This window comes from Zootoca vivipara, chromosome Z (assembly GCF_963506605.1).
Source record: "Zootoca vivipara chromosome Z, rZooViv1.1, whole genome shotgun sequence".
NCBI classification, from domain to species: Eukaryota; Metazoa; Chordata; class Lepidosauria; order Squamata; family Lacertidae; genus Zootoca; species Zootoca vivipara.
In genome coordinates this window covers 30,902,580-30,921,651 of record NC_083294.1, presented here as the reverse complement: position 1 = coordinate 30,921,651, position 19,072 = coordinate 30,902,580, and the positions used below count along the sequence as shown (strand labels likewise).

At 44.4% G+C, this 19,072-nt stretch overlaps 1 protein-coding gene across 1 annotated transcript; it reads right to left on the bottom strand.

Annotated features, from left to right (window-relative positions):
- Positions 1–2,552: 2,552 nt before the first annotated feature.
- Positions 2,553–18,935, bottom strand: UTP14A (UTP14A small subunit processome component). The gene is made up of 14 exons (XM_060270190.1): positions 18,498–18,935; positions 17,539–17,612; positions 17,358–17,422; positions 16,734–16,876; positions 15,429–15,584; positions 12,784–12,903; positions 12,567–12,661; positions 10,772–10,895; positions 10,591–10,668; positions 9,123–9,417; positions 7,847–8,202; positions 5,413–5,603; positions 5,225–5,324; positions 2,553–3,945 (listed from the first exon to the last, which is right to left on the bottom strand). The coding sequence occupies exons 1-14, from the start codon at positions 18,567–18,569 to the stop codon at positions 3,655–3,657; spliced, it is 2,160 nt and encodes a 719-aa protein (XP_060126173.1). The 5' UTR covers positions 18,570–18,935; the 3' UTR covers positions 2,553–3,654.
- Between the last annotated feature and the right edge of the window lie 137 nt (positions 18,936–19,072).

Below are 19,072 nucleotides of genomic sequence, written 5' to 3'. Positions count from 1 at the left end.
ATGTGCTCTGTCAAGAAATCCTTCCTTGTTGTCTGTGCTGAATCTCCCAACATTCAGCTTCATTGGGTGGGTCCTAGATTTACGAGAGGGAGGCAAGTTCCTTTCTGTCCACTAACTCCATTCCATGCTGAAATTTATATACCTTTTATCACGTTTCCCCCTTGCCTTTGCTATAAGCTCCTTAATCATTTTCCTTGCACTTTTCCAGCTCTGCGAGATCCTTTACGAAGTGCCGTGACCAGAACTCTCTACAGTATCTCAAGTGCAATCACACCGTAGATTTGTATCAATAAATGGATATTGGTGGCTGTATTGGTGGCCCCTTTCCTAATGATTCCCAGCATGTAGTTTGCTTTTATGTTGCATCTGGTTGTTTTTGTTTGCCATTGTTGGGGCAATGGAGAGTTTAAAACAAAAAAAAAGGAGCAGCAGCAGGTAGGAAGGAAGGGGAAAGTCCTCGTTTGAACAAACATCTCCCAGTGGACTTGATATTGGCAATTCACAGTGGTAACTGCATTCCTAACCAGACATCTTCCCTTCTTCCAAAAATGGGAACTTGAGAGGATGGAAACTATATTTAGCAAGTCTGCCGCATGGCTCCCACAGGAGGCAGTGATGGCCCACCAACTTGGATTAGGCAAATTCATGGAGAAGACTGTTAATGGGTACTAGCCATGATCAGAAACAGAAATGCATCTGAATACCAGTTGCTAGAAGCTGCAGGTGGCGAAAGTGCTATTGTGCTCATGTCCTGCTTGCAAACTTCCCACAGGCATCTGCTTGGACACTATGAGAACAGGATGGTAGGCTAGGTGGGTCACAGGTCTGATCCAGTCGGGCTATTCTTACATTCTCAACATGCATGTTTTTAAATATGCAAATAGCAGCTTCCAGACCATGGGAATTGGAGAGGAGATGGATCCTACCATCCCTTGTGTGGTCCTGCAAAAAAGAAGAAAAAAAGTGTGTATTCCTGAAACTATCTGCACCATGATAAAAGCTTCCATTGGTACAGAGAGCAGCTCACATATCGTGCAACCTATAGCTTCTGGCAGGTGATTTCCATTGGGACCATGGGCATGTGTAGGGTAAATGTTCCTCTCCAAGTCCTAAATGCTACAGGCATTAACTTGGTCATGTGAATCATGTAACTCTGGGCAGCAGACAAGTGTGGACATGCTCTAACATCCTTTTGTGCAGCACCCTTGCTGTGTCCCCAACCTCCCTTGAGTGCAGCAAGAAAGGTCCGTAGGCCTTTTAAAAAAATTCTGTTTTCTTGAACATAGAACATCTCACATTGCGGACTCTGATATACCTTTCCCACTTAACACTGGGCACACTGCACCTTGGGAGTGGGGCTGCCATGCAAAACCCTGCTTTTGCCCCTGGATACAGAGTTTGAGAATTCAGGCAAATACCTGAACACTCCTTATCTCTATAGCAGGCTGTTTATATGTTGCAGCAGGGGAAATGGAAACACGTAGCGTGACAGTGCTGATCTGCAAAATATGCTTTCAGTCTTTAGAGCCAACACAGGAACAATTTGCCATAGAAGTGTCATTTGTAATTATTTGTATTCTGCACTCTCACTCCCATTTCTGCTTACAAGGTGTAGTTGTTTTCTACACACACATGCACACAATAAATGACAGTTTTAATGTGCAAATATTAATAGGAAGCTTTCAGCACAGATTCTTAGATTTACACCTCAGGAAGTCACAACAACAATCCCACACATGATGCAATCAAATGTAGAAGTTTTATTGGAGATAAATACATGTTAATATTTCCCTTGAGCTTGTTGAAGTAGCAGTATATTTATAGTTACAGGTAGGTAGCCGTGTTGGTCTGAGTCGAAGCAAAATAAAAAAATTCCTTCAGTAGCACCTTAAAGACCAACTAAGTTTATATTTTGGTATGAGCTTTCATGTGCATGCACACTTCTGCATGCACACGAAAGCTCATACCAAAATATAAACTTAGTTGGTCTTTAAGGTGCTACTGAAGGAATTTTTTTATTTTAGTATATTTATAGTTTCCCCCCATAGTAGGTTGAGTAGAGTATGTCAATTAATCTTGTAAGAGATGAACAAACCCAACTGCATTATTCTTAAAGTAATTTGCTTATGAAAAAGAGCCAGGATATAAACATATTTTTCAATACAAGCTTGCACTTTTAAACCAAACAACCTTGCCACCAAATTTGTGGCTAATATACCTATGTCTTCACATGGAATAACCTATCCCACCTTCCCTTCTCTCCCTCCAACAAAACACAACTGGCTGAATTTACAGCTAGCTTCTTCAGTTAAGCGGAAGCTAAACACTAGAATAAACTCCAGTTGGCCTCAAAAAGCTAAATGTTGGAAATTTGGTGATGGGTCTGACACTCGCCTCGTGATATACACGCATATGGGCTGTTGAGTTAGCAGGAGAAAATGACATTGAAAATTTGACATTGAGGGAACAACTGGCAAGTTTATTGATTTCTCAAAAAACAAATAAAACTTATTTAAAAAGATAGGGTAGTGACGACGCCATCTGCGCAACGGTCAGACTTACCCTCTCAATTTATTTGCTGATTATATTGCACTGATGATCTCTGATCCAGAATAATCACTGTCAGAGCCCATCAGGGAGATGGAAAGCATATGGTAAAATTCTGGGCTCTCTCTTAACGAGTAGTTGTGTTTTAGTTTGTCCTGTAAATTGTGATACATTCAAAGTGATCACAGGTTTCAAGATCCGTCCACAGCATGAAAAATATCTAGGAATTCTTGGGTAAAACTTTTTTTACCATTACTAAAAAATATTGTTAAAGACAGTAAGTAATAGGCCCAAGTTAAACCTATCATGAATGGTAAGAGCGTCATTGGTAAAAATGATGGTATTACAAAAATTGTTTTCATTTCAGACTATTCCAATTTGTATATTGATGGAAGCTCTTAAAATTATTGGTAAGGTTTGTCCATCAAGGCAAAAGACCTGAGATTGACAGTTTTTTTACCAACGCTTCCAGAAGTATGTAGATGTGGCTCATCTACAAAATGCAATTAGAATGATAATATACAATACAAACCTATGCTCTTCAAAATACTCAGCAAATTAACAATTGGACATGTTCCTGTAAAATGTCAAGATTCCTGCATTGCAGGGGGTTAGACTAGGTCACCCTCGGAGAGCCCTTCAAACTCTACTGTCCCACGATTTTATACAAATAGTTAATTGATTCACTTTCCACTTGGTGGCACAGAAATGGAAGAGACTGGATCATTTACAGAATTCTGTGTGGAAGCAAGATGCACAGACAATTTGCCTTACTGGAAAAACGAACAAGGAGAGTACAAACACTGAACAGCACAGAAGACATGGATGACTTTACTGAAACTTGTCATCCTTTCATCGGGTTTTCAAAATGATAACCCTGATGAATGGCATCCACCTGATTCACTCAATGGACTCTGGCAGAATTTAATAAACTGATTTGTTCCATGGGAATAAACGGAGGGAGGGAGGGATGGGAAACGAAGACATTTGTTGTATGTGTTTCTGTGGTGTATACTGAAAATCAATAAAACTGACTGAAGAAAATAAGAAGACAACAACGCCAGTTAGCCCAAGGAGTCTGGTGTGTATGGCAGAGCCCCTGTAGACTTAGCTCCGCCGAGCCTTCCTCTTGGATGCATGGTGTGGGTGATGATTGTGGGGTGACAACGACAGTGCCAAATCCGGCTTCCTTCCCATGGCTTTTGCATTTTCCGCTTTGCAGAGCAGCTCACTGTCCTCGGCACTGATGGGCCGGATGATGTGGCCAGGCTGGGTGACAATGTGAGGAGCTGTCAGACGCTGAAAAGCACGCTGAGTGTTCCAAGTGGGGCCCATGGGTGCTTGGATGCTGCGTTCAAATTGCTTGCTGTTCTCAAAGGGGAAGGGCAGCTGGTTCACCTGCAGTGTAGTGAAGAAGTAGTTTAATGGCACCCTGAAATTGGAAGGCTAGGAACACACAGCTAAGCAGGCACTTCCTGGGAGTGAGGGGGCACGTGCACAAAGCCTTGGGGAGCTGCTTGCATTTTATTATTTTGTAGTTGCAACCTGCTCTATCAACCTTCAGGCAGATAAAACAATCCTTATAAAAATACCAAAAGAAAATAATTGCTATCAGGTACATAGTACAGGCAGTAACCATTTTCTGCACATCTGGTTGTCGTCTGGCCACCAACATGCGTGCTGCTTTTCGCCCCAGAACGGGGTTATGCGCAACTTCTGACGCGTGCAATAACCCAGAACACAACCCCCATGCAAACAGGGTGTTGCCTGTACATGCCCAATCAAGTAGTGGCACCTCTACTTACAAATAACTCTACTTACGAATTTTTCTACTTACAAATGGAGCTCCGTCTGCCATCTTGGATGCGGTTCAGATAGGATTTTTTCTACTTACGAATTTTTAGATAGGGTTGCTTCGACTTACAAATTTTTTCGACTTACAAATGTGTGTTCAGAATGCATTAAATTTGTAAGTAGAGGTACCACTGTACATAGGAATTTGCCTAATAAAAAGGTTGGACTATTTATCCATCTGTCCCAGAACTGTCTACTTCTCAGCAATCCACACAGACATCTTTACCATCACTTCATCCTTTTAAACTGGCAATGCAGGGGATGGAAGCTGGGACTTTCTGCCTGCAGAGCAAATGCTCTCCTGACTGAGCTATGGTCTTTCCTCAGTTAAATTCAGAGTTTAAGTGGACTCTACCTGCGACCTGGTCACTGGGAGAGGCGCCATTGTGCAAAGGCAGCAATTGTCCACTTTTGCGCATGTGCAAATGGCGATAGCTGCTTCTGCGCATGTGCAAACAGTGGCAAACCTGCTGGTTGCTGCCAGGTTTGCTGCAGACGTTGGGCGAAATGGACGCAAGCGGAGGCGGACGTGAGAAGCGGTTTGATGTAATTATATACAGTACAATGTAATTTCAGGGAGTTGTACTAGACTACCCTTGAGGTCCCTTCCAACTTAATAATAATGATGATGATGATGATAATAATAATAATAATAATAATAATAATAATAATAATAATAATAATAATAACAACAACAACAAGTCAATTCTAACATCTTAGAATTCTATGAATCCAAAAACGTTTATACTGCATCTTTTCCCCACATTGTTTCTGCAGGTGAAAGCGTGAACAGCAGCCTCTCAGGCCAGAGCGATAAACTCACCTGATGCACAGCTGCTAAAATATTGCGCTTTTCACTCAGGATAACATTGGGCAGGTGCCTGTCTTTCCTTGGGGGCCCAGCTGCTGGTTTGATAAGGAACCTAGAGGGCAAAAAAGAAAAGGAAGAAGGGAGGTGAAGCAGGTAACAGCTGGCAGTGACAGACCACTAAGCTTCCGCCCTGAACATACCGTCTCTTCTTCATCTTACTCGGCCGTAGTCCTGCGCCTCCCCACTCGCCCCATCCTGGAAGCACCAGATCGATAACTTTCGGTTTGCTGTTCTGCTCTGCCCGACGCTTTTCTTTCATAAAGTCGGCAACGACGTTGTCACTTGCAAAGGCCTCCTGGATCACCTGTCGCTGGTCTTTGCCCATCTCTAGCTGCAAGGGAGAAAAAGATCAGCAGGGAGGTGGACAAGGAGTCTCACAGGATTTCTAGACAATAGGTAACTAACACAGGAAGAGTGACCATGATGCTCAATTGGAAATGCAATTGTTTTACAGAAAGTGCTGTAAGCTTTCTTGAAGGCCCTGCTGGAGCCAAAAGACAGTGTACATTGAACGAAGAGAACAGACAAATGAGTCTCCTCCCCATTTTGCACCCTTAACCAACGAGGAGCAAGATACTGCAGAGTGGCACTCAACTGCATCCAATGAAAGCTCATTCGAAGAGATTGCTGAATTGCTTCTGCTTACAGAGTCTGACTCAGTGCACGGATTTGGAGCAGGAAAGAATTTCTCTGCCCATAGGACTGTCCAGGAACTCTGGTGTTTGGATTTTTAAACATCTTCTTCCCTTTCCCAGCAGCATGTGACTCAGCTCGCTTGCAAGAATTCTCTGGAGCAGTTCGGTCCTCGGAATACATTCCTGTAGTACACAAGCTGTCTGCTTGAGACATGCTGGCATGATTCAAACTAAATGACAAAGCATGCTTTGTCATATTGCAGCCTACCCCAATGTTCCCCCCGCCCCAATACGGATGGACTCCAACCATCACCCCCCCCCCAGTAAGCAAAACCAATGCTTACAGATAATGGGAGCCACAGTCAAACACCACCTGGAGGGCTGATGAGGGCTGCATAACAAGAGACTCTTAATCTCAGGGTTGTGGGTTCAAGCCCCATGTTGGGCAAGAGTCCTGTGTTGCAGGGGGTTGGACTAGATTACCCTCATGGTTCCTTCCAACTCTAAATTCCTACGATTCTATTAGTGTCAAGTGTGCTGCTGCTGTCCCTTCCTCTCCCACTTCTTTATGTGAAAGGAGGTTGAAATCACCTGCTTGTAAGCTGTGGGCAGTTCCCTGTTATGTCTGCACTTGTGGAACAGAAATTTGTTTTATCTGCTGCTCATTAAAAAATAAACCAGCATATTGAAGACACATAACCACAGTTCCTCAAGTTCGGACTTAACAGGGAACTGTGATTAATTCAAAAGTGAAATCATAATAATGTCCCTTTGGTTATACAGTGGAACCTCGGTTCCCAAATGCCTCTGCTGTCATACGTTTCAGTTCTTGAACACCGAAAACCTGGAAGTAAATGCTTCCGTTTTTGAACGTTTTTCGGAACCCGAATGTGCAACGCAGCTTCCACGGAGTGGAAGAAGCTCTTGAAACCAATGGGAAGCCGTGCCTCGGTTTTCAAACGTTTTGGAAGCCGAACGGATTTTGTCTTGAGAACCGAGGTACCACAGTAATATTAGTTACTCCTATTTAATGTCTAAGTTTCTCTAGGCATATAATTCATTCTAATGTTAATAGCCTAGTTTTTGGTAATTGCTGTTGATATTTAGGTGCTTTCACCAGGTTATTATTCATTCTTAAATACTCATTAGTATGTATGTGTAAACACACACACACACACACACACACACACACACACACACAGACAGACAGACACAGTGTGCATTCAAATAAAAACATTTTTTAAAAAGGGATAAAGTAGAAGCTTTCAGCCTCCTCTCATACGTGTGGAGGAGTGCATTAGCCTCAGGTTTCTTCTTCTAACAACAAACCCTAGTTTGCCATTCATTTCTGAACTGGGCCAGCCTGCTCTGAAAAAGCTAATCTGTGATGGCATTGATTGGCTTTCTCATGCAGTGAGACAGTTGGTCCTTTTAGCTCAGTGCTGGCTCTCCAATAACTCTAGGCAAACAGTGCTTCCAGCTCTGCTACCCGAAATCAGTTTTTAGCGAGAAATAAAACAAGGAATGAACCAAAGCTCTTCTACATGTGATGCAAGGGGAACCTGTGGACCTTCTGATGTTATTGGACCACAACTACCCTTAGCATAGTTGGCTATGCTTACTGGAGCTGATGGGTGTTGACTAATGACGCCTGGAGGGCCACAGCCCTGCCCCATCCCTAACAGAAAGCATGCTCTCTACCATTGGTCTCTTCCCTGATGCACTGGGATAAGGCTCCCTGCAGCTGGAAAACAAACATGGCAAGGAGATTAAACCTTCTCCCTGACATACTAGCTTTCTCCCATTGGGGAGCTTTCAAAGATGAATGCTTCCCACACCATTAGCCTGAAGGGGCACAGTGCAAGTAAAGCTTTAGCACTTAGCTCTTCCGGATCCACAGAACCCCTGATTAGCCCCTCCTAATGGTGGTGGTGCTCACCTCATCCTGTACAGCAGAAGGCAAAAACGGACACTGCATGGGACGAACTGGCTGAACCAGCACTGCCTTCAGATCAATCAGAGCCTTGCGCTTGGCTGTCTTCTTGGAGGTCTGGGTCTTGCCACCCTTGGGCTGTAGTGAGGACTCAGCTTCCGGAGGCTGTTGAAGTTCAGCACCGTTGACTTCTGTCATTCCATTTTCCTGTGGGACTTCCTCTGGCTCCATGGCCTCCATATCCTCTAAGGTATGAAGCCTTTCCAGCTTCTCACTCAGGAGCGGCCCCTCCGACACAGGACTTGGAGGGGCTGGTAAAAGCACGTCCGTCAGCATGGGCACTGCTTCCTCATCGTTAAGACCTGCAGCAAGAACACGACACAAATAAACATAGCATCTGAAGGACACTGCTGGATCAGAAATCACTCTAGCCTGCAGGGTGGGAAAACCAAGGCTATCTCTCCGTTGCTGCTCTTTAGCAACTGGTACTCAAGGGTACACTGCCTTGGAATGTGGATGCTCCGTATGGCCATCGTGGTGAATATCAGCAGATCCAAAACTTTCACTAATCAACTTTTTAAAATCCATTCCCCCCAACCCCCGCCAGCCTACCCAGGCATATCATTTTAATACACCCAATTTTATTTCTATTTCTATTTTGAGCTTTAAAATAAATGTTGTCCTGTTTTTGCATTTGTCAGTATTTTTAAAAGAAATATTTCAGTTTGTTCCTTCTAAAACCGTGTGGAGATTTAAGCAGTCAAATAAGTAGGATGCAAACGTTTGTCAACTAGCTAAATAAAATGATTGCTTCTCACAGCAGTCAAAACATACTTTTTTTTCTCCCGAAGAAAACACACGTAGCAAATAAACACAAAAGAATTCTGATTGATAAAAAAATTAGGGATGGGTTTTATTTCAGCAGACAATGCTAAAAGACGTGGTGTAGTGGTGTAGTATTTTACATTAAACCTGCACTTGAATGTTTACATTATGAATGTAACATTTGGTGCAACAAACCAGAAACAGAAGTTGGGGGAAGTCAACAGGGAGGGGGGAAACTAGAAAATGGATGTTAAATGATGATATTGAATAATTGTTATGAGAAAAGAAAATTAATAAAAATTATTTAAAATTATACTTTTGTTGGAGGGGGGGTGTCCCTGAAATTACAGCCTATCATTTTCACTGATGACCCCTTGTATTATACAAGGAATAAAATCACCTTATTTGTTCATTTTCCTAACACCATGTATTGTTTTATGGCCCTGGCCCTGCTAACCTGCAACAAAGCCTTGTAGCGAAGTCTCCTTAGTTGCAGGTGGCCCCTTCTCTTCGTCACTCTCTTCGCTGTCTTCTGGTGCAGCTGGAAGGTCCTCCTTGGGCTCTGCTTGGGGCCATCCCAACATCCAGGGGTTGTCTGGATCCAGCCCAGAAGGCCTCTCATTGACAACACTTGGCACGAGATCCCTCTCTGTGTCAGTGTCGCTGCCACCTTCCTCGCTATCAGATGCTGGGCGTACTTTCTGGGTCAGTTCTTTGTTCCGGGCCAGCTGCTCCTGCATGGCTTGCCTAGCCTAGAATGGCAGGCAGGAAACAGCATTTACTTGCAGACCTTAGGCTTACAAAATCCATTCTTTGCTTCTTCACCAGAACCCCCCAGGTCCATCCAATCCCCAAAGCCAGGTGCAAAAGAGTAGAGCCTTTGAATAGGGTTGCCATTTGTCTGGAATTTCCCGGACATATCTGGAATACTGCAGTTGGAAGCAGTGTCCAGGTGGAAATCGGCAACATGCCTGGGAAAATCTGGACGTATGGTAACTCATGTCAGCAGTGTCGTTTTTGCCTATTTCCCATAAAATAGCTTTAAAAAGTCTCTCTCTCTCACACACACACACACAGCTCAACAACTCTGGCAAAAAAACAACCACCCAAAATCTCAACAACTTTTGTGTCCAGATTTTCACTTTTTGAAATATGACAACTCTACCTTTGAAAGTGGCACCATATGCAAAATTGAGGCTTAGGGGGAGGAGACAGTTTTCTGCTGCAGCCCCAAAGCCAACATGGATACTGGGATGGTTTGCATAGACAAACCTGTTTCCTGTATTATTTCAGATAAGAGCTTGAACGGTCTGGTCCTGGAGGATTCTTTTTGACACAGCTGTTGTTACACAACCAGAAGTCAGAAACCCTTGCTGATCTACTGCAAATTGTCCAACAATCTACCAATAGATTGTAGATTTATCTTTGCCCCTCCCCTGACTTACAGTATCCCGTATTTTCAGCCACAAGGCGACCAGCAAAGCATACACCCCTCTAATAACCACCCAGGAAGCAAGTAAAATATTTAACAACCCAACTTGGAATAATTCACTACTATTTCCTTCCCCTCCCAAGTAAGAATTTCAAACAAGACTCTCCAGAGAAAGTCAATTTCCCAGGAGAAAGGGTATGGATTGCAACTGGCCAGAAAATGATTTGCCATCTGTTTTTGGCTTTGGATGTAAATCCACCCAATGGTGGGAAGGCAAGCGGACAAAAGAAAGGCCTTTTATCACCCACTTGCAAATGTTGTTAAAGGTGCTCTAAAAAGCACTTCTATGGGAATAGCCTGATATTTTCAGCCAACCCGTTTCTGGAAGCTACATTTCAGCTCGATCAAATCTCTCAAGCACCTGCCTTGGTTTAATTACATGTTAAGAGTGGGTTTTGGCTGATAAAGCCTCCTCTCTCCACACATCTCTCACCTCTAGGTTGTACTTTGCCATGAGGACTGTAGATTTGGCCCACTTGCCCTTGTTCTGGTGTTTCAGGCTCATCCTCTCCTGCACAGAGAAATAAGGCAAAATTTGTCACGATGGTAAGAGAGCGCCCTCCACTAGGCAGAGGGGCCTCATCTCGGTACCACAGGAAGAGGGCTGCACCCACCTCAATACGCGCTTTCTCAATTTTAGCTAGCTCTTCTAGAGCTGCCTCAGGGTTACTTTTCTGCAACATCTCGAATTCTTTCAGCACCTTGCGTTTCCTGATCTTCCTAAGCATTCTGTGATACCTTCAGGAAGAGGAAGATAGCAATGTCAGAGGCTTGAATACCCAGGCCAGAGGGAAAGGACACGCAGCTAACCGACATCACTGCCACCTCCTGATTCAAGGGAGGCAATAGAGCTGGTGTGTAGAACCTGTTTGCCCTGGCCATTGGCAATGCTTGTTGAGGCTGATGGGAATTGTAGTTCAGCAACATCTGGAGGGCCAGAGCCTGCAGCAGAGAGTCAGTGAAGTGGTTAGAGAAGGGACAAGAAAACTGTGACTCTAAATGTTGCTGGCCTCCCCTCAACTTCAGCCAGTACAACCAATGGCCAAGGATGATAGGGGTTGGAATCCAGAAACTTATTGAGGGCTACTTGTTTGGAGTACTAGCCTAGGACCAGAAAGGCTCAGTTAAAAATCCCTGCTAGTTGTCTAGCTCAATGGGTCATCCTGATTGAGTCACTGTCTCTGCCTTACACACCTCACAGGATAAAGATAAAATGGGCATGGGGATGTTGAGAGAGAGAGAGAGAGAGAGAGAGAGAGAGAGAGAGAGAGAGAGAGAGAGAGAGAGAGAGAGAGGAGGGAGAGCAATGTACACCATCTTCTTGAGAGATCATTGGAAGAAAAGTATCAAAAATAAACAGAGCCCACACCTGTTGGGGAACAGAGATATCATGCATGGGGCTGCATGTTTTCATTTTGCATGCACAGGGATTTGAATCTGTTTTAGAATTCCTCATTCTAACATACTCTAAATGTTATTTATTATTTATTTATTTTGAAATTACATTTATGTCTTGCCCTTCCCGCCCAAAGGAGCCAAGTGTAGCAAGTTGCAAGATGCCTAGTCCTTTGTGGGCTGCAGGGAACTATGCAGAAACTGAACAAGGCTTGTCCACAAAAGTGAGAAGAGGACTTTTTCCATCCACCCACCCTCATTTCTTTTCGGCAGCCAACTTAAAAGGGTGAAGGTGGGTTGGAGGGCTGTTCACAAATTTTCTCCAACTTAATTCAGCTGATCAGCACTTACAGCAATGCCTGCTTTGGGCAGGGATCAGTTGAACGAAGGAGTTCTTCAAGAACTCTGTAGTGCAGCCAATCCCTGCAAGCCTTGCTGTCGTGACCAATCATCTGATCAGCACTAACAGCAAGCCTTTCTTGGAAGAGGAAAAACTGGGAGCATACTTTGCAGCTTCCCAATTGTTATTCCACAGCCATGGCTTTATTTGCCCCAACACCCAATGTAAAATTTGATATCAGGTATGGAGCAGGTAACTGTGCTTGGGGGGCGGGGACAGTTTTGTGTCTAAACCACTGAGCCTAGGGCTTGCTGATCAGAAGGTCGGCAGTTTGAATCCCTGCGACGGGGTGAGCTCCTGTTGCTCGGTCCCAGCTCCTGTCCACCTAGCAGTTCGAAAGCACATCAAAGTGCAAGTAGATAAATAGGGACCGCTCTGGCGGGAAGGTAAACGGTGTTTCCATGCACTGCTCTGGTTCACTAAAAGCGGCTTAGACATGCTGGCCACATGACCCAGAAGCTGTCTGCAGACAAATGTCAGCTCCCTTGGTCTATAGAGTGAGATGAGCGCGCAACCCCAGAGTCTACCGCGACTGGACCTAATGGTCAAGGTTACCTTTATCAGAACTAATGGGACTGTAGGTTCTCAGCCGCTGCTCTACAACAATTGCTTACCTTTTGCTCTTGATCTTCCGCTGACGACGTGCCTTAGCCTCATAGTAGGACTGCAGGACTCGAGCCTTCTGGCGCTGCATACGTCGCAACTGTGCCTGAAATGCACACAAATGGAGAGGAGGGCTGACTGTAAAAGAGCAAGGCAGTGTGGGATCCAGGAAGGGTGGGGGGAGGAAGAGATGGAGAATGGGACAGAAACCGTTAGATCTAGACTCACCTCCTCCAGACTCATGGCCTGCAGTGAGGACTTCTCCTGTGGTGTCAGGAGTGGGTCCTTCACTGGCTGCTTTCCTCTGTGTAGAATATTAAAGATTTCTTGCTCCAGGGGTGTTCGTGCCTTAGAGCAGGTGGGAAGAGGGAAGGACAGTTACAGAGAGGTAAGTTTCAGCTTACTCTAAAGACCAGTCCAACAAGGTTGCAAAAGGTCACTAACAAAACAGGGGACCCCCAACCCCCACCCCGACCTCACAACACTTTATTTGCCAGTCTGATTTTAGGTGAAGGGATACTACCTCTCCTTTGCAGACTATGCTTGTCATTGCTGCCTCTGGAGACTATCTGGAAACTTGAGGCAACATAGGAACTAACGAAGTTATGAGCATGTTACACAGGTGCTTTCCCATATTCACTGGCTCCAAGTTAGTTCCTAGGCTCGACTGGTTTTGACATTTCAAGTCCTTCATGGCTTAGGGCTGCAGTATTTGAAGGATTGCTCCATCTCACTGTGTACCCACAAGTGCCCTGAGATTATCATTGGAGGGCCTTTTCTGGAAACCTCTGCCAGAAAACTTATGGTGAGAGGACGACCAGGTAAAAGGGCCTTCTCTGCAGTGGCCCCAACTTGTGTAAGACCCTCCGCAAGAGGGGATTGCTTGAACTCTGATGTTGTTTTAGAACCAGGCAAACCCTTTAAAAGGGAAGGGGAAAACCCCCAAAGGGATTCAAACTCTGTTTATTTTACCCCTGAAATGTTTTAGTTTGTGATTAGATGCTGTCGTTACAGTTTTAGCTTTTCTCTATCCCTATGCAGACTGTTGTAATACTACTTTTAAGAACTTATTTCCTATTTTATTGTTTCACTGCTTCTATCGTACCGAGAGAATGTTAGTTACTGGCCGAGCAAAACCCATAGCAGGCAGATAAGACAGATCGATAGATAGAATGTATTATTATTTGTTACATTTATACTGCACCCCTACTGAAGAACAACTCATGAATAATTTCTACAGGACCCTCCTTTTCAAGAGAGGGAGAATACCACCTTTCAGAGACTTTAGTAAGGATAGGTTTTAGTTCCAATACAGACAGGAAGATTTAAGAATGAGTGCTCTCCAAACACGTTGAGAGAAAGGGCTGCCTTGGCTGAAATGGCAAAGCTGTATAAAATAACAGGCTCATGGAGACCAAATAGCATGATAGAGGCAGGAAGAGCAGTTACAGCAACAGAGCTTGAATGGGCACAGAAACAGAGGGAAGTGGTTGGTTGCTAACTTTTCCTTTTCTGTTGCAGTTCCCAGTTTTCAAAGTGCCACATCATCTTAAGTAAAATGTAAACACTTATAAAAATTTCAGAATGGTACTTTTCTTCCAGAAAAAATGCACCTGTGGCTAAATTCTCTAGATTTTTCTTCAGCTGTCTTTTAAAAGTAACTCAGAGGTATGGACAAATATCAGCTGGGACTGGATAACCCATATAAGATAATGTTACCACATAATTGCCACATATTATTTCTAGCAACAACAAAAAAGAGAAAGAAGAAAATTCCAAAGCCTGTATCAATAAATTTGTTATTAGACCTTTGTTGACTTTTTCCCTACTCAGTACCACTACTGGGCAAAACGTATTCTTAAACTTCAGGTTCAAGATATTGATGCAAATTTCTCCATGGCTGCTGCTTATAAAACCTGCTCCCCAATTTATCTTGATTTGTCCACTGACTGCTTCAAGGGTTGTGCCAAATATATGGATAATGTTACTGTTCCCAAATATTGGCTGATCTTCTCTAGGACCAAATTTAATTGCCTTAACTGCCTATTGGGGTTTTCTTACAATGAACAATTCTGCCCTCCATGGGGATGGAGCGATATAAATCCTAATAAGTATTCTTTTTGCAATTTTTAAAGAGATGAGCAAAGCAGATTTATTCCTGTCTCACTAAAATATCCAGGAAGGTCTTTTGAGTGTTATTTAGCTTGCTTATTGGCTGATATGAATAAAACAATAACAGAAACAGTTTATAGATACTCATTTCCCACAACAAACTTTCATGAAAATATTGACAGTTAAGTGTTGTTTGGGCTGTTTTCTTTTCCCTGTTTCATATACACGTATGAACCATATCAAATTTTATGCTAGGAGTCATATGGTTTTGGGGTTTCCTTTGTTTTTGAATGGGTCTGTAACTGCATAGTAACATTGGATTGCCTAACAACTTATATGGTATTAATCTGCACAATAAAACAGGTAAGTGTCTCTCTAATTCTCTTTTTTTCAGAGGAGGAACTGAGAAAGAGAGGGTCACTTATATGCAGCCACTTGGTAAGTTCTGTTCAAATAGGAGATCAGAGCTAAGACGTTGAATAGCTAAGTCAGAGTTCCGTCTACCAGACCACAAGCTACAGAAGCCACAGTAGATTATTGGCACACCCACACACCTCCAGGAGAGAACTGCGCCTGAAACCCTGGAGAGCTGCTGGTAGTCAATGCAGAAAATATTAAGTTAGATGGGACACAGTAGAAGAGCAGCCTCCTACACTCCTAGGGGCATAGCTTGGCTTGAACATGAGGCAAGAGCACTGCGCAACTGCTGGGTCCAACTCAAGCCTAATTCTCACTTCTTGCCGAGGTCAACAAACACCCACCTCCCATCCACTTATCACTTCCTCAATGGCCGGGACAGTCACACTCTCCTGTTGCAATGGGAAGACTAGCTGCTCAGCACGTCTGTTTTGCTGCACCACTGGATGCCATTTAGCCAGGGCTTGAGATGTCTGAGTGTAGGCAGCTTCCCTCACCACCTGCAGGTAGACAGATAAGACAAGCACAACCTTCAGCAGGAAGATCCCAGTGACACACAGGTATTTCTTTAAGGAGATGTGGGAGTTGTCAAGCCAGAACCCACTTCTGGCAGAACATACTATAAAAGTGTGACCCTCTGTTGGCTCCGACTAGTCTGAAACACACACACACGCACACACACACACAGAGTCACACACAAATACACACATATATATATTTATGTATATATATGTGTGTGTATGTATATGTATGTGTGTGTATGGTGGACCAGCTACAGCGAGCTTTCCCAGAGGCATATTTTACAGCACCCACTATAAAGATGCCCATAGTCAAGCCTCAGTATATGTTATTTAGGAAGGCATTATTTCACCCAGGATATGACGCAATCCCATTGTTGGAATCTCAATACTTCATTTAGTGACAGCTGGCAATGTAGCCAGGTACCACTTCCACTCCATCTATTTGATCTGAAACCATTAAAACACCACACCCAAGTTAAATTCACGTCCATGAACCCCTCCTCTTCACAAGGCAGAAAAAAAATACTTTGCTTTATCACACAAGACAAGAACATTGAGTTCTACATTCCACCTTCAACAGCATAGCAACAATGGTGATGGCTTTTTCCTGTTTATGCTCTGTCTAGCATACTGCCTCTGAATTATTCTGTTACAGCCGATAAGCCCTGATGGACCTATTCCTCATTAATTTATAGGACCCTTTATAGGACCCTTTATTTATAGGACCCTTTATTTATTTATTTTAAAAAGGATAAGCACCTGCATTCAGCTTCATGTGCTTGGTGAACAAATTTTGTAAACATTTGAAAGAGGCAGGGTGCATCTGGGGGAAAATGGCAATCCCACCCATCATTGTACCCAATGTGCTGTGACTTTACGTGATTTTGGCTTTATGCTGTGACTGTGGAACGTAACCCTATGTAAGTTGAGAATTACCTGTACCACAGGAAAAGGTACATTTGCCAGTCTATCCTACTTGTAACAACACACACACTTTTCTTCTGTTCCTCTCCTTTTGGTCTCTCCCTCCAGTGTCCTTTCCTTTACATATCTACCTCCAATGCCATCATCTTCCTCTTTGCCAACACCCCAAGCACAGCTGCCACCAAAACAGCCCAATGAACTCACCCGCTCATTCTCCTCCTTGCTCAGTGGGAGCTGGATGGCTTTTCTGTGCTGGGCTTTCTTCAGCTGCTTCTGAATGGAACCCAGAGCTGGTGAGCTGGAAGCTGGTTGCAGCAGTTCAGAGAGGATAACTTTTTCTCTAGCACCTGCAATACACAACACATGGTAACATTGGATGATAGGCCAGATCTGGGTGCATCATCTTGTCTAGTATCATCAATCTGATTAGCAGCAGCTCTTCAGGGTCTCAGACAGGGAGACCTTCCCCATCACCTGATTTGTGACAATTTAACCTGGAGATACCAAACCAGGGACTTTCTTCTGCATGCAAAGCATATGTTCTATAGCAAGTGTGGGGAACCTCTGGCACCTTCAGTTGTTGCTGAACTACAACTCCCATCAGCCCCCCCCCTGTGAGCATGGTCAATAGCTAGGGATCATGGGAATTGTTGTCCAGTAACATCTGGAAGGCAAACTTGTTCTATAGCCATGCCCCTCTGCTAGAAATTGAGAAATGGTACATGGATCTGGTCACATGCTCCCTCCTAGCCATGCCCCATGGGTAACAGAGGATCCATCTGTGCCAGCGATTGCCACGCTGCGAGAGCTTGAGGGGAAAGCTCTCACCTCCACCACAAAGATCAAATTCCGAGATTTGTCTGCTCGCCTCAGTGCGTTCAACTGCCCTCCGTCTGCAAAAAGAAAGAAAGGACATTGACCTAGTTAGGAATGGAAAATCAAGCTATTTAAATCGCTCATCCTTTGTCTCCATCACCAGGGCCATGAAACAGTCTCCCTTCCTTCTTACCGCTTCGCTCCAGCCAAGGCAGTGAGTGAATCCACAAGCTGGTGGTGTTTCTTTGTTGCTTCTTCATTGTCTGCCTGGGGAACAAAAGGTTACCAATGAATAAGGGCCCAGGACCATCTCACCGAGGGCTGAACAGACTCATCCTTGCAACACGATGAATAATAACTTCAAAGCGTACCAGAGCATACCTAGCCTCTAGCATGACAGTTCTAACCTGTGAGGAGAAGCAGCAGCTGGCTAATCAGACTGACCTGCTCACTGGACTTACTGCCTTATAGCCGGGGCTTTTTTCCCCCAGTTGGAACTTGCCGGAATTGGAATTAAGTTCCTGCACCTCTTAGGTGGGTGCCATTACCATTACGAGGGAGGAGTTCATCGTGAGTTCCAGCACTTCTTTTAATAGAAAAAAGCACTGCTTATAGCTTTGGAGAGTGGCAGTAAGGAAAAACGCAAAAAGAAAAGGACAAGAAGAGACACAGATGTAGGGATCAAAACTCAGGATTAGGAGTAAAATTTTCAAAAGCCATTTAAGCCTTTGCAAGGAGGCATCAATCCAGTTCTGCTGTTTAATCTCACAGAACTTTAATATATTTATTCCTTATTGCATGAGCGTAGTCAGAATTTTTGCCGGGGGGGGGGTGAGTCAGGACTTGGTTGGGGAGCAGGACTTTTCTTAGGGAGGGCAGAACCGACGTGATTGTCCCCCCTTCCCCCTTGGCTACGCCTATGGCATGCTGTCCTGGGCACCTTACACGGGGCAAAGAAATCCTTAAAGCAAACTGCATTAAAGCGGCTCAACAGGAATACCGCAGCACCCCGAAAAGGCAACAAAGGTATCCCCCTGAGCTTACAGAGCGCTTCCCCCACGCGCGGATGGCTCTAAACCACCCCCTCCCACACACATGGGATCACACAAAGTACAGCTTTGGAAATAAATACGGTTGGGCTTCAAAGTTCACCTCCTTCTCCTCATCGTCCTCACTCATGACCAGCTCGTTCCCCAAGGGATGTTCCTCTTCTGCAGCCGCCATGGCGGGAGCTCAGACACCCCAATAATCCCCTTCCCTTTTTCTCCAGTCCAGGAAGGGAGGTTGAGCACGTGGACGGTCAAGCCCCGGCAGGGAGCAAATAGCACCCTGCGAGCCGTAAAGCGCAGCAGCACTTCCGGCTGCGAACCTAAATTTTTGCAGTACTTCCCCCCTCCACCCCCACTGGTGAGGCCATAGGGGCCGCTATTGCGCTGCTCTGGGAGGGCAAGGAGTGACCCGCCCTTATTTAAATATGCCAATTAATTAATTATTTAAAATTCATGCAAATACGTGCAACGACACCCGTACCTTGCAATCTAAAAAGGAAGCGAGCAAAAAAGGTACTGTACTAAGTCTTCTTCCCTGAGACTGCTGGCTATTTTAATAAGGGGGCGTGACCAGCTCATGACCACGCCTCATTTGGGATCTGGACAAGACCACAGAAGGCTGGGCTTAGCAAGGGCCAATGATGTGCCCGAAACAGCAGCCACGTGAATGCCCGCCTT